General features: G+C 44.9%; 1 protein-coding gene across 1 annotated transcript; it reads left to right on the top strand.

Moving 5' to 3' along the window:
• Positions 1-836: 836 nt before the first annotated feature.
• LOC135538440 (mitochondrial dicarboxylate carrier-like) lies at positions 837-14,398 on the top strand. The gene is made up of 11 exons (XM_064964339.1): positions 837-1,109; positions 5,463-5,582; positions 8,887-9,001; positions 9,473-9,521; positions 11,496-11,537; positions 11,655-11,698; positions 11,806-11,876; positions 11,980-12,072; positions 12,513-12,590; positions 13,609-13,665; positions 14,357-14,398. Exons 1-11 carry the CDS (start codon positions 1,020-1,022, stop codon positions 14,396-14,398), a joined length of 801 nt encoding a protein of 266 aa, XP_064820411.1. The 5' UTR covers positions 837-1,019.
• Positions 14,399-14,904: the final 506 nt, after the last annotated feature.

Here is a 14,904-nt window from a genome sequence, read left to right as displayed (position 1 = left end):
CAGATCAGATTCTTTTTGATCTGTTTTTATTTCACGACCTGCCATTATCATGACAACCACCCAGACATTTGGTGACTTGAAATGAGCATGGCGTCTGTTTGTTACGTCAGAGGCTACGTCAGTGAAAATGCGCACATCTGATGTGTGTCAGATGTACAACGGAGTGTGGACAGTCAGTAAAAAAATATCAGATATAGAAAGAAAATCTGATGTTTGGTTCTTAGAAGAGTAGGTGTGTAACTTGGGAGGTTTTTGAATGACTACTACAACACAGCTGTTGCGAAACGAGATACCGGGCGGATTCGATTATGCTGAACCGCGGGGCACCGGTCTATAGCAGTAATCTGCACAGCACGGTCATGTCCACCACGCAGCATTTTGCATCATCTACATACATGCATCCCTTTTCCATTAAATATATATTCTAATTTTCGAAACGCAGATTAAGCGTTTTTTCAAAAGCAATCACTTTTACAATGTGCAAATACAGAATCGCACTCTTAACTCCACGTGCTAAAAACGTCACTTTTTGTTTTGAGCCGATTTAGTCGTGGGCTTTGAACAGGGCAACTGGCTCAGCCCGGTTCTAAAAGGAATGCAATCAACTTTCTCCCGGTGGAAAACACGCTTACCCGGGCCAGATTAATCGAATCGCCTCATTGGTCGAGATGTATGTTCGTTCCATAATAGGTCCATACAAGTTTAAAAGACTTTGGTGCAGCCTGCTAACACTAAACTCGTGAGTTGCGTCAACCAGGCTAGCAGTATTCATATGTAATATAGGCGACGTTTTGCCATGCGTTTTGTATGAAATGCCGCGGAAAGAACGGCGCAAGAACCGGGAAACATTTTCCACCAATCGCCAGTTTTGGACATTATCTGACACAGGCCAATAAATCTCTAGCTCGGGAGTTGAAATAAGGTAGTGTGGGTCCAAGCAGGTGTCACTGGATAGGCTAACACAAGACGGCCCAGACAAGGTGTCTCTGGTTTGATTAAACAACAGGACACTTGGAAACATGTCGGAGAAACGCCGGTCGCGATGGTATTTCGGTGGACTTTCCTCAAGTGCTGCCGCCAGTATTACACACCCCTTAGATCTGATCAAGGTAAGATATGCAGAGGGATCTGATCAAGGTAAGATATGTAGAGGAGATCTGATCAAGGCAAGATATTGTAATGTAACATGCAATGAGTGATTCTGTCCCGAAGCCCAGCGCGCAATTGACTTTGCCACTAAAGTATGCTTGATTTGCGGAGTCAATATCTGCATTTATAGAGCCCCACAGTGGAGGCGTCATAATACCCATCAAAAATAGTTTTTCCACCATGAATTTTCCCCATGGGGGATTTTAGAATCACTTAAAAATAAGTGCTGTGTTTCGTGTCGGTTTACCCTGGCATAAAGTTATGATAACCATGTAAATCTCTCTCTCGGACAAGGTGACAATATATTCGCAATATATTTGTCAATATATTCACCTCTATTTACTCTCTGATTTGAACATGCTAATTAGCATCAAAGTAGACTTCATGCAAGACTACTAATCCCTACAAGTTTCTGCATGTCTTCTCTAGCTGACACATTTGCTAACAGGTTTTGTATCAATTTAAAACTTGCACAAGACAGTTCACATAATTGTCCATTTACAGAAATGTAGCCAATTTATTCATTGCAACATTTTGCTAACATTAGACAGTTAATCCAGAGATTCTTACCTTTGTCTCGATTCCTCAGTCTGGTCCAGATCATCATGGTATTTGTAGTTCTTTAAGATAGCCACATTAGCTGCTAAAAAGCATATTCATTTTTTGGGAGGGTGGGTAAATACAGGTGAATGATATGATTATTCATTGACTGTTTTTGATCAAGCTGCGTTTGAATGCCAGAGCATGTAAGTGGACCAACAAGAGCTAGCAGTTTTACTAATTTGACTTCAGATTCTGACGCTTATCCACGTTTCTCCAAACATCACTAATCTAAGTGTTTTTTGACAGCCTGGGTTGCTCCTCCTGCTCAGCATCCATTCTTTATTCATTCTAAATGGTTCATTTAAGGGTTACGTTTTTGGATAGGGTTAAAACATTATATATATATATATATATATATATATATATACTGCTCAAAAAATAAAGGGAACACTAAAATAACACATCCTAGATCTGAATGAATGAAATATTCTTATTAAATACTTTTTTCTTTACATAGTTGAATGTGCTGACAACAAAATCACACACAAATTATCAATGGAAATCAAATTTATCAACCCATGGAGGTCTGGATTTGGAGTCACACTCAAAATTAAAGTGGAAAACCACACTACAGGCTGATCCAACTTTGATGTAATGTCCTTAAAACAAGTCAACATGAGGCTCAGTAGTGTGTGTGGCCTCCACGTGCCTGTATGACCTCCCTACAACGCCTGGGCATGCTCCTGATGAGATGGCAGATGGTCTCCTGAGGGATCTCCTCCCAGACCTGGACTAAAGCATCCGCCAACTCCTGGACAGTTTCTATTTTTTTTTATTTTACCTTTATTTAACCAGGCAAGTCAGTTAAGAACACATTCTTATTTTCAATGACGGCCTGGGAACAGTGCCTGTTCAGGGGCAGAACCCTTGTCAGCTCGGGATTTGAACTCACGGTTACTAGTCCAACGCTCTAACCACTAGGCTACCCTGACAGTCTGTGGTGCAACGTGGCGCGGCCCCCCAAAGAAATGCCACCCCACACCATGACTGACCCATCACCAAACCGGTCATGCTGGAGGATGTTGCAGGCAGCAGAACGTTCTCCACGGCGTCTCCAGACTGCCACGTCTGTCACATCTGCTCAGTGTGAACCTGCTTTCATCTGTGAAGAGCACAGGGCGCCAGTGGCGAATTTGCCAATATTGGTGTTCTCTGGCAAATGCCAAATGTCCTGCACGGTGTTGGGCTGTAAGCACAACCTCCACCTGTGGACGTCGGGCCCTCACACCACCCTCATGGAGTCTGTTTCTGACCGTTTGAGCAGACACATGTACATTTGTGGCCTGCTGGAGGTCGTTTTGCAGGGCTCTGGCAGTGCTCCTCCTGCTCCTCCTTGCACAAAGGCGGAGGTAGCGGTCCTGCTGCTGGGTTGTTGCCCTCCTACGGCCTTCTCCACATCTCCTGATGTACTGGCCTGTCTCCTGGTAGCGCCTAAATGCTCTGGACACTACGCTGACAGACACAGCAAACCTTCTTGCCACAGCTCGCATTGATGTGCCATCCTGGATGAGCTGCACTACCTGAGCCACTTGTGTGGGTTGTAGACTCTGTCTCATGCTACCAATAGAGTGAAAGTACCGCCAGCATTCAAAAGTGACCAAAACATCAGCCAGGAAGCATAGGAACTGAGAAGTGGTCTGTGGTCACCACCTGCAGAACCACTCCTTTATTGGGTGTGTCTTGCTAATTGCCTATAATTTCCACCTGTTGTCTATTCCATTTGCACAACAGCATGTGAAATTTATTGTCAATCAGTGTTGCTTCCTAAGTGGACAGTTTGATTTCACAGAAGTGTGTTTGACTTGGAGTTACATTGTGTTGTTTAAGTGTTCCCTTTATTTTTTTGAGCAGTGTATTTAAATGTGTTTTCCACTGGGATTGAACACACAACCTCCTATGCTGAGCACTAGGAACAACCCCAGATGTCGAAAGCACATCGTCAGTAAACATCAACATCTGAAGTAAAATGTGTAAAATCGTGAGATTTTGTTGGCTCACTTACATGCCCTGGCATCCAAAAGCAGCCCTGCTTTAGGCTATCAAATACCTGGCTATCAAATACCTGGCTATCAAATAACTGTCGATAAATAATCATATCAATGGATAGAATCAGTAAATGAATGGCTGCAACAACGGTCTGACGAGGACAACTGACAACTGGCACTGCATAACAAATGAGGCCTAATTAGACAAAATAACAATATGTCATTTGAACAAAATAGTAAGTGGTTCAATTGACTCAGTATCTCATTTAAATGACTTAGTAGCAGGTTTGAACGACCTAGTAAAAAAATAAATATAATAACTAAGTCGTTCGGACTATATGCCAAGTCGTTCGGACTATATGCCAAGTCGTTCGGACTATATGCCAAGTCGTTCGGACTATATGCCAAGTCGTTCGGACTATATGTCAAGTCGTTCGGACTATATGTCAAGTCGTTCGGACTATATGCCAAGTCGTTCGGACTATATGCCAAGTCGTTCGGACTATATGCCAAGTCGTTCGGACTATATGCCAAGTCGTTCGGACTATATGCCAAGTCGTTCGGACTATATGCCAAGTCGTTCGGACTATATGCCAAGTCGTTCGGACTATATGCCAAGTCGTTCGGACTATATGCCAAGTCGTTCGGACTATATGCCAAGTCGTTCGGACTATATGCCAAGTCGTTCGGACTATATGCCAAGTCGTTCGGACTATATGCCAAGTCGTTCGGACTATATGCCAAGTCGTTCGGACTATATGCCAAGTCGTTCGGACTATATGCCAAGTCGTTCGGACTATATGCCAAGTCGTTCGGACTATATGCCAAGTCGTTCGGACTATATGCCAAGTCGTTCGGACTATATGCCAAGTCGTTCGGACTATATGCCAAGTCGTTCGGACTATATGCCAAGTCGTTCGGACTATATGCCAAGCCGTTTGGACTATATGCCAAGCCGTTTGGACTATATGCCAAGTCGTTTGGACTATATGCCAAGTCGTTTGGACTATATGCCAAGCCGTTCGGACTATATGCCAAGCCGTTCGGACTATATGCCAAGCCGTTCGGACTATATGCCAAGCCGTTCGGACTATATGCCAAGCCGTTCGGACTATATGCCAAGCCGTTCGGACTATATGCCAAGCCGTTCGGACTAGATGCCAAGCCGTTCGGACTAGATGCCAAGCCGTTCGGACTATATGCCAAGTCGTTCGGACTATATGCCAAGTCGTTCGGACTATATGCCAAGTCGTTCGGATTATTCTAAGGCTCTACGTTTCTTTTCTTCTTCCTTGGCCTTCAGGACTTCCGCAAATAACAAATGGGCTGAATTGTACCAATGGTATGACGTTTCTATGAATTAGGCCTAATAGTTCACTTCATCGGCTCTCCTACTAGCCCAATATTTAATACTAGTGAATTCTACAGTTCACTTTACTGGTTGTAATATTTGTGTTGAGTCTTCTTGATGGTTCCTTATCTCGGTCGTGGAGAAAGTGGGAGTTGTGAGTCTGACATCATCACGTCCACCAGTTGTCATGTAAACATTTAGACCTTGGTCTTTGACTGTTGTTGTTCTGTGTGAACTTTGACTTCCAGTTGATGCATTATCAACATCACACCGAATGTAGCTATTTATTCATTTAAAAACAGTAATACTAAAACGTTACATTGACTCCTCTCTACTGTGTCTCTTCCTGGTTTCTGATATCTTTTCTCCTCCAGGTGCACCTCCAGACACAGCACGAGGTGAGGATGAGGATGATGGGAATGACCATGAGTGTGGTGCAGAGAGAAGGTGTTCTGGCTCTGTACAGTGGCCTCAGCGCCTCCCTCTGCAGACAGGTGGGTAGATATGCACACCGACATTGCCTCCAAGAGCGTTATGTTAAATACACTTCTCGTCATATTCTGTATGTTCTAATGTCTCTATGATCAATAGTCAGTGTCACTAGCATCGAATAGCCCCGTGATATGCAACTTGTCAGGGAAGTCAGGAACCAATACACGCAGTCAGTTAGGAAAGCAAAGGCTAGCTTTTTCAAACATAAATTTGCATCCTGTAGCTGTAACTCCAAAAAGTTTTGGGACACTGGAGAGTCCATGGAGAATAAGAGCACCTCCTCCCAGCTGCCCACTGCACTGAGGCTAGGAAACACTGTCACCACCGATAAACCCACGATAATCGGGAATTTCAATCTCTATGTCTGGCTGTGCTTTCCTCCTGGCTACCCCAACCCCGGCCAACAGCTCCACACCCCCCGTAGCTACTTGCCCAAGCCTCCCCAGCTTCTCCTTCACCCAAATACAGATAGCAGATGTTCTGAAAGAGCTGCAAAACCTGGACCTGTACAAATCAGCTGGGCTAGACAATCTGGACCCTCTCTTTCTAAAATTATCCACCGCCATTGTTACAACCCCTATTACCAGCCTGTTCAACCTCTCTTTTGTATCGTCCGAGATCTCTAAAGATTGGAAAGCTGCCGCGATCATCCCCCTCTTCAAAGGGGGTGACACTCTAGACCCAAACTGTTACAGACTTATATCCATCCTGACCTCTGGCAGTCTCTGGGGGTACCACAGGGTTCAATTCTCGGGCCGACTCTTTTCTCTGTATATATCAACGATGTCGCTCTTGCTGCGGGTGATTCCTTGATCCACCCCTACGCAGACAACACTGTCGTGACGTTGTATTAGTTAATGTGACGACTGTTGCTCATCGAATGATTAAAGATTTCTAATTACGTGATTAACTGAATCAAGCAATTATTAACTCATTAACCTGGGGCACCATGGGAAAAATAGTTTTTATTGAGTTTCTATTTCCCAAATGAACTCAAAGAATATCGATTTTACAACAGCCGCTAATTAATCAGTTATGATAAAATATATATATACACATTCTAGGCTATTGATTAGAACTTAGTATAACGGGCCAACACACTATGGCGCGTGTTACCCAAAATGGGGATTTAAAAGAGAGAGAAAGAGAAAGTACACGAGAGAAATATACATTTGGGTGAATTTGTCAGCTATGCTTATTCTAACCCGAGCCTTGCCCCAAACTGCCGCTCTTATGGGTTAGAATATAATGATGTAATTACGTGGGGAAGGTCTCTGTGGATTCTCCGCGTGGACCGTTCAGGCTGCTCAATGACGCACTTCTCTGGCGCAACTCTCTGGTTGTCCTCACGATGTCAGTGTCCTTTTGGCTTAGGAGTCTGTTCCCTCGCTCTGGAATGGCTCTTCTGAGGACAGACAGCTCTGTAGCTCAGAGCTCACAGCGTAGGAATGAAACAGTGTAGATACCACGATTCAATGGGGAGTGGAGGCTAGGCGGTTCGACTTGAATTCACCTTTTTAGACCTCGGCTGCACCTCACTTAGTCTGATCTGTTAATTCTTCACGCACAGGTTTTATACCCTCTGGTCAGAAGTGTGCGTAACCTCCTTTAGGGCAATTCTCTGGGTGTACCAAGATAAGGTCAAGCTCTAGATTTTACTCAAATCCAATTTTAGACAACCCAACTTAACATTTTGTCTTTACCAAAACATTCTCTTTGATTTGGACATTTCCCACACAACGTACAATGTATAAACATCAAACATATACTAGGAAAACTCTTAACGTTACAATATTTTCATAATAATGTAATTTATTAACCTTTTAATAACAAAACAAAAAACGACAGACATTTTCATATTCCATCTATCGTCATGACCACCATCGTGGCTGACGGAAGCCATTGTGCCAAAGTCCCTTTATTTCATGTTTAATGTTCTGAGGTTGGTTCTCCATATTGAGGGGACACAGGAATGTTGTGTGGCCTAAGATTTACCAGGGGCGTGAGGGGTCATAAAACCCCCACATCTTCAGACCCCTAGATCTCTCCTCCTCTGTTGGGGTTGAGAGATAATCTGTAGGGTTGTGGTCTCCTGTAACCTGGCCTGATCAGGACAGTCATGACAACACCATTCTGTATACATCTGGCCCTTCTTTGGACACTGTGTTAACAAACCTCCAAACAAGCTTCAATGCCATACAACACTCCTTCCGTGGCCTCCAACTGCTCTTAAAGGCTATTAAAACTAAATGCATGCTTTTCAACCGATTGCTGCCTGCACCTGCCCGCCCGACTAGCATCAATACTCTGGACGGTTCTGACTTAGAATATGTGGACAACTACAAATACCTAGGTGTCTGGCTAGACTGTAAACTCTCCTTCCAGACTCATATTAAACATCTCCAATCCAAAATTAAATCTAGAATTGGCTTCGCAACAAAGCCTCCTTCACTCACGCTGCCAAACATACCCTCGTAAAACTCACTATCCTACCGATCCTTGACTTCAGCGATGTCATTTACAAAATAGACTCACAAAAGACTCTCAAAAAACACTCTATTCAGCAAATTGGATGTAGTCTATCACAGTGCCATCCGTTTTGTCACCAAAGCCCCATATACCACCAACCACTGCGACCTGTATGCTCTCGACGGCTGGCCCTCGCTACATATTCGTCGCCAGACCCACTGGCTCCAGGTCAACTATAAGTCTTTGCTAGGTAAAGCTCCGCCTTATCTCAGCTCGCTGGTCACCAGAACAACACCCAACCCGTAGCACGTGCTCCAGCAGGTATATTTTACTGGTCATCCCCAAAGCTAACACCTCCTTTGGCTGCCATTCCTTCCAGTTCTCTGCAGCCAATGACTGGAACAATTGCAGAAATCGCTGAAGTTGGAGACTCATATCTCCCTCACTAACTTTAAGCATCAGCTGTCTGAGCAGCTTACCGATCGCTGCAGCTGTACACAGCCCATCTGTAAATAGCCCATCTGACTACCTCATCCCCATATTGTTATTTATTTACTTTTCTGCTATTTTGCACACCAGTATTTCTACTTCCACATCTATCACTCCAGTGTTAACTTGCTATATTGTAATTAATTTGCTACTGTGGCCTATTTATTGCCTTACCTCCTTACGCCATTTGCACACACTGTATATAGACTTTTTCAATTGTGTTATTGACTGTACATTTGTTTATTCCATGTGTAAATCTGTTGTTGTTTGTGATTACTTGTTCTCAACTGGCCTACCTGGTTAAATAAAGGTGAATTAATCAAATATTATCTCTGCCCCCCCCTCCAGATGACTTATTCTCTGTCCCGCTTCGCCATCTATGAGACAGTGAGTGATCAGATGAAGGACAGGACCCATGGTCCCATGCCCTTCTACCAGAAGGTCCTTCTGGGGTTGGTTGGAGGTACACACACTGTCTTCACACTGTGTTTTAACCACAGTGTTATCTGTTGCTACACAGACCTAAACCCAGCTGGCTCTAATGACAACATGATTAGTTCTGTAATGCTCTGTCGTACACCTTCCACACTACCGAACTGGGCCAAGATTACACATCCACTATAGTTGCTGGAACCGTGCTGGGTGGAACGTATCACAGGAGGCTGCTGAGGGGAGGACGACTCATAATAAAGTCTGGAACGGAGTAAATGGAATGGTATAAAACACCTGGAAAACAGTTTGATATCATTTCACTAATTCCGCTCCAGCCATTACAGCGAGCCTGTCCTCCCCACTGTACAGGTCACCACAATACTGTGTATAAGTCTCTCACCGTTGTCTGTGGATTTATAGTGACCCCAGCAGTATGGTTCATGTCTGTCTGTCTGGATTTATAGTGACCCCAGCAGTATGGTTCATATCTGTCTGTCTGTAGGATTTGCCGGGGGATTCATTGGGACCCCAGCAGACATGGTTAATGTCAGGTGAGTCAAATCTAGAAATAAGATTACTGAATTGTATATTTTAAGAATTGTATTGCAGTTGTCCATGGTTGATAATGTCTACTAGATGTCGTGGATGACATGCAGTATACAGTGGCCTGTGAAAGTATTCACCCTCTTGGCATTTTTCATATTTTGTTGCCTTACAATCTGGAATTAAAATAGATTTTTTTGGAGGTTGTATAATTTGATTCACACAAAATACATACCACTTTGAAAATTCATAATATTTTTTGTGAAACAAACAAGAAATAAGACAAAAAACAGAACTTGAGCGTGCATAACTATTCACTCCCCCCATAGTCAATTATTTGTAAAGCCACGTGTTGCAGCAATTACAGCTGCAGGTCTCTTGGGGTATGTTGCTATAAGCTTGGCACATCTAGCCACTGGGACTTTTGCTCATTCTTCAAAGCAAAGCTGCTCCAGCTCCTTCAAGTTGGATGGGTTCCGCTGGTGTACAGAAATCTTTAAGTCATACCACAGACTCGGCCATTCCAAGACATTTAAATGTTTCCCCTTAAACCATGAGTGTTGCTTTAGCAGTATGCTTAGGGTCATTGGCCTGTTGGAAGGTGAACCTCTACCCAGTCTCAAATCTCTTGAAGACTGAAACAGGTTTCCCTCAAGAATTTAACTGTCATTCAATTCTGACCAGTTTCCCAGTCCCTGCCGATGGAAAAACATACCCACAGCATGATCCTGCCACCACCATGCTTCATTGTGGGGATGGTGTTCTTGGGGTGATGAGAGGTTTGCGCCAGACATAGCATTTTCCTTGATGGCCAAAAATCAGAATTTTAGTCTCATCTAACCAGAATACCTTCTTCCATAAGTTTGGGGAGTCTCCCACTTGCCTTTTGGCGAACACCAAATGTGTTTGCGTATTATTTTTTAAGCAATGGCTTTTTTTCTGGCTACGCTTCCATAAAGCCCAGCTCTGTGGAGTGTACGGCTTAGTGGTGCTATGGACAGATACTCCAATCTCCGCTGTGGACGTTTGCAGGTCCTTCGGGGTCATTCCTTGGTCTCTTTGTTGCCCCTCTGATTAGCCCTCCTTGCCTGGTCCATGAGTTTTGGTGGGCGGCCCTCTCTTGCCAGGTTTGTTGTGCTGCCATATTCTTTCCATTTGTTAATAATGGATTTAATGGCGCTCTGTGAGATGTTCAAATTTTCTGATCTTTTTTTTATAACCCAACCCTGATCTGTACTTCTCCACAACTTTGTCCCTGACCTGTTTGGAGAGCTCCTTGGTCTCCATGGTGCTGCTTGCTTGGTGGTGCCCCTTGCTTGGTGGTGTTGCAGACTCTGGGGCCTTTCAGAACAGGTGTATGTTTATATACTGAGATCATGTGACAGATCATGTGACACTTAGATTGAACACAGGTGGACTTTATTTAACTAACTATGTGACTTCTGAAGGTAATTGGTTGCACCAGATCTTATTTAGGGGCTTCATAGCAAAGGGGTTGAATACATAAACACACGCCACTTTTCCATTTTTGATTTTTTTTTTTTTTTTTTTTTTGAAACAAGTACTTTTTTAAATTTCACTTCACCAATTTGGACTATTTTGTGTTTGTCCATTACATGAAATCCAAATGAAAATCCATTTACATTACAGGTTGTAATGCAACAAAATGCCAAGGGGGATGAATACTTTTACAAGACTCTGTATTGCTTTACTCAACCATTCAATAGATCAGGACTGGACAACAGCCCTCAGGGGGACTGGAGTGGTTTCACACTGTTCCCCTCATCAGCCCTAGCAAACACAGCTGATTAAACTGATTGCGTTCTAAACTGAAGATAATGATTAGTTGATTATTGGAGTCAGATGTGTTAGCTGTGACACCAATCAGGCCCCAGAGGACTGGAGTTGCCTGTCCTTTCAACTCAGTGAACAAATGTACAGGGCCAAACATTCACACTTGCCACATTCCCCCCCTGATCCAGAATGCAGAATGACGTTAAAGTACCACTAGAACTCAGGAGAAAGTGAGTATGTGAGTTAAGTATAGTAACATAATATGATAACTTCCATAACGCTGTTAAGGATCATCCTTGGAGAGATGTTGACCTACACAAGTGTTGTTTTTCCTCCATCTCTTCCAGTTATGCTCATGCACTCGATGGACTGTTCCGGGTATGGAAAGAGGGTAAGTAAGGGTTGATTTGATGGTGGATCGTTGGGATCAGGGCGAGGTTGAAGTCACTGGACGATTCGAAGGGACGCAGTTGCACTCATGACAGTATTTCTCCATAGAGGGAATGAAGAAGCTGTTCTCTGGAGCCACAATGGCATCTTCTAGAGGAGCACTGGTCACTGTTGGACAGGTAAGGGCCTATGGTGGGTTTGTGTCTGTGGGGGGGGTATTACGTGTGTGTCTTTGTCCAAAATGTATCAGCTAGATTTAACTTCTATTTTATTTCTCTGTAGCTGGCCTGTTATGATCAGGCCAAGCAGCTGGTTCTGGGGACTGGAGCCATGCAAGATAACATTCTAACTCACTTCCTGGCCAGCTTCATCGCAGTGAGTGTCCAGTCTACATTAGAAAGGCAACGAGACAGGGGCTGTGGGTTAGTGGTGTGGAGGCAGGAGCTCTGGGTTAGTGGTGTGGAGACAGGAGCTCTGGGTTAGTGGTGTGGAGACACAGGAGCTCTGGGTTAGTGGTGTGGAGACACAGGAGCTGTGGGGTAGTGGTGTGGAGACACAGGAGCTGTGGGGTAGTGGTGTGGAGACACAGGAGCTGTGGGGTAGTGGTGTGGAGACACAGGAGCTGTGGGGTAGTGGTGTGGAGACACAGGAGCTCTGGGTTAGTGGTGTGGAGACCCAGGAGCCCTGGGTTAGTGGTGTGGAGACCCAGGAGCCCTGGGTTAGTGGTGTGGAGACCCAGGAGCTCTGGGTTAGTGGTGTGGAGACACAGGAGCTGTGGGGTAGTGGTGTATAATGCCCTCTGCTTCTCTGTGTAGGGAGGCTGTGCCACTGTCCTGTGCCAACCACTGGATGTCTTGAAGACCAGGCTGATGAACTCAAAAGGGGAATATGTGGTAAGTGTGTGTGTGTGTACTGTAGATCAGGGCTTGTCAGTTCCAGTCCTAGGTATTTGCAGGACTGTAGCCTAACACTGTCCCACCCCCCGATACAACTAGTTAAGGGCTAGATGATTCATTGAATCAGGGTGTTGCTACAGGGATAGAGTTAACATGTGTATTCACGGTGGGTTCTGACTCCCCAGGACTGAGGACAATGCCGGTGTAGATGTTGTTTAGGGAGATCACTGTGAACTGGTATGACTCTTTCTTTTACCTCAGTAAATCTAACCCTTCTCCACCTGTGGCCTCTGTGTTGCTGTTCTGATGTCATCAGGTCCACGGAGGCTTTATCTGGCAGGCTGCTGCTCCTCATTGCTCTGACAGTTCTGTTGTTGATGGTCAGGGAGGGAGGGCCGGAGGGCAAGTGAGGGCAAATGAGGGACGGAGGGCAAATGAGGGTAAATGAGGGATGGAGGGTAAATGAGGGCCGGAGGGTAAATGAGGGCCAGAGGGTAAATGAGGGTAAATGAGGGATGGAGGGTAAATGAGGGTAAATGAGGGCCGGAGGGTAAATGAGGGCCGGAGGGCAAATGAGGGTAAATGAGAGATGGAGGGCAAATGAGAGATGGAGGGTAAATGAGGGATGGAGGGTAAATGAGGTACGGAGGGCAAATGAGGGTAAATGAGGTACGGAGGGCAAATGAGGGTAAATGAGGTACGGAGGGCAAATGAGGGCAAATGAGGGCCGGAGGGTAAATGAGGGATGGAGGGTAAATGAGGTACGGAGGGCAAATGAGGGCAAATGAGGGCCGGAGGGCAAATGAGGGATCGGAGGGCAAATGAGGGTAAATGAGGGACGGAGGGCAAATGAGGGTAAATGAGAGATGTAGGGTAAATGAGGGACGACGGTATTGGGAGGAGGGAAGGTAAATGAGGGATGGGGGAGTTAGAAATGGGTTGTTTTCAACCATCAACCATGAGCTGCATTAAGAAGTGTCTTTTATCGTCTTGGATTGTGTTTCTTCTGTTCCAGGGCCTGCTACACTGTGTGAGAGATACAGCTAAACTGGGGCCCATTGCCTTCTACAAGGTAACTGTTGTCTAATATCATTGACAGTGAAGTAGCGTAGTTGACATTGCCGTAAACCAGCGGTGTTCAACCCTTTCTCCTTGAGAGCCATCCTCCTGCAGGACGTTGTTATTTTGTTAACTTATCACCTGGTTCTGCTTGCCAGCTGGAGCTTATATAGGGATAATATACAAATCAGGAAACTCCTGTCAGTTTGGTGTCTTCTCTCAGTGGGTAAAATAACTATTTTCACCATGACTTGACTTCAAAGTGGTCCGTCTGTGAAATCAGGCGATTTTACGAACTAGCGACTTCACGTGCTGATATTGACTTTGTTGTTATTGTGTGTAGCTACATCAGCGCTACCTAGCCAGCCCAGAGAGAGAGCATTGCATTGTAGGTTTTGTATTCGACTTGAGCTGCAACCGATTTCCACAAAGATTTTAATGTTGCTACCAAGCTTGTTATAACGACAAAATGAAACATTTGTTTACAATAAATATTGTTCTCATTATTTAACGCTGTAAATCATAGGGATTTGTGTTTTTTTGGTAGATTCTTTGCGTTAGCGCGAGAGAAGTGAGTTCGGGACAAACTGAAAGTATATAAAGCATGTAAACGTTTAAATCAAACTATTATATTAATCTGACTATTCACAATAATCATATTATTGTGTGCCTACTCATGTGCCGGCCGTGTTCCTATTGGTCAGTCACCGGGATTGGCTCGTAACACCAGCCACACTGCACGATAAAGAACTTTGTCGGCGCCTACGACCGCACGTAGTGGTACTGAATCAGCAGACCTAGGCCCTGTCACACTGAACGAGCCAAGACCTGGTGGTACTGAATCAGCAGACCTAGGCCCTGTCACACTGAACGAGCCAAGACCTAGTGGTACTGAATCAGCAGACCTAGGCCCTGTCACACTGAACGAGCCAAGACCTGGTGGTACTGAATCAGCAGACCTAGGCCCTGTCACACTGAACGAGCCAAGACCTAGTGGTACTGAATCAGCAGACCTGGCCCTGTCACACTGAACGAGCCCAGACCTAGTGGTACTGAATCAGCAGACCTAGGCCCTGTCACACTGAACGAGCCAAGACCTAGTGGTACTGAATCAGCAGACCTAGGCCCTGTCACACTGAACGAGCCAAGACCTAGTGGTACTGAATCAGTAGACCTAGGCCCTGTCACACTGAACGAAAGACCTAGTGGTACTGAATCAGCAGACCTAGGCCCTGTCACACTGAACGAGCCA

The sequence above is a fragment of the Oncorhynchus masou genome, unplaced genomic scaffold, assembly GCF_036934945.1.
Source record: "Oncorhynchus masou masou isolate Uvic2021 unplaced genomic scaffold, UVic_Omas_1.1 unplaced_scaffold_965, whole genome shotgun sequence".
Classification (NCBI taxonomy): Eukaryota; Metazoa; Chordata; class Actinopteri; order Salmoniformes; family Salmonidae; genus Oncorhynchus; species Oncorhynchus masou.
The sequence above is the reverse complement of the archived record's forward strand: the minus strand, read 5'-3'. Positions and strand labels throughout refer to the sequence as shown.

Excerpts from the sequence above, each read along its gene's own strand:
- LOC135538440 (XM_064964339.1), top strand. The coding sequence starts at position 1,020 with ATGTCGGAGAAACGCCGGTCGCGATGGTATTTCGGTGGACTTTCCTCA. Across the intron at positions 1,110-5,462 it reads ACCCCTTAGATCTGATCAAG|GTGCACCTCCAGACACAGCA; the intron begins GTAAGATATGCA and ends TTTCTCCTCCAG. Across the intron at positions 9,002-9,472 it reads CCTTCTGGGGTTGGTTGGAG|GATTTGCCGGGGGATTCATT; the intron begins GTACACACACTG and ends GTCTGTCTGTAG.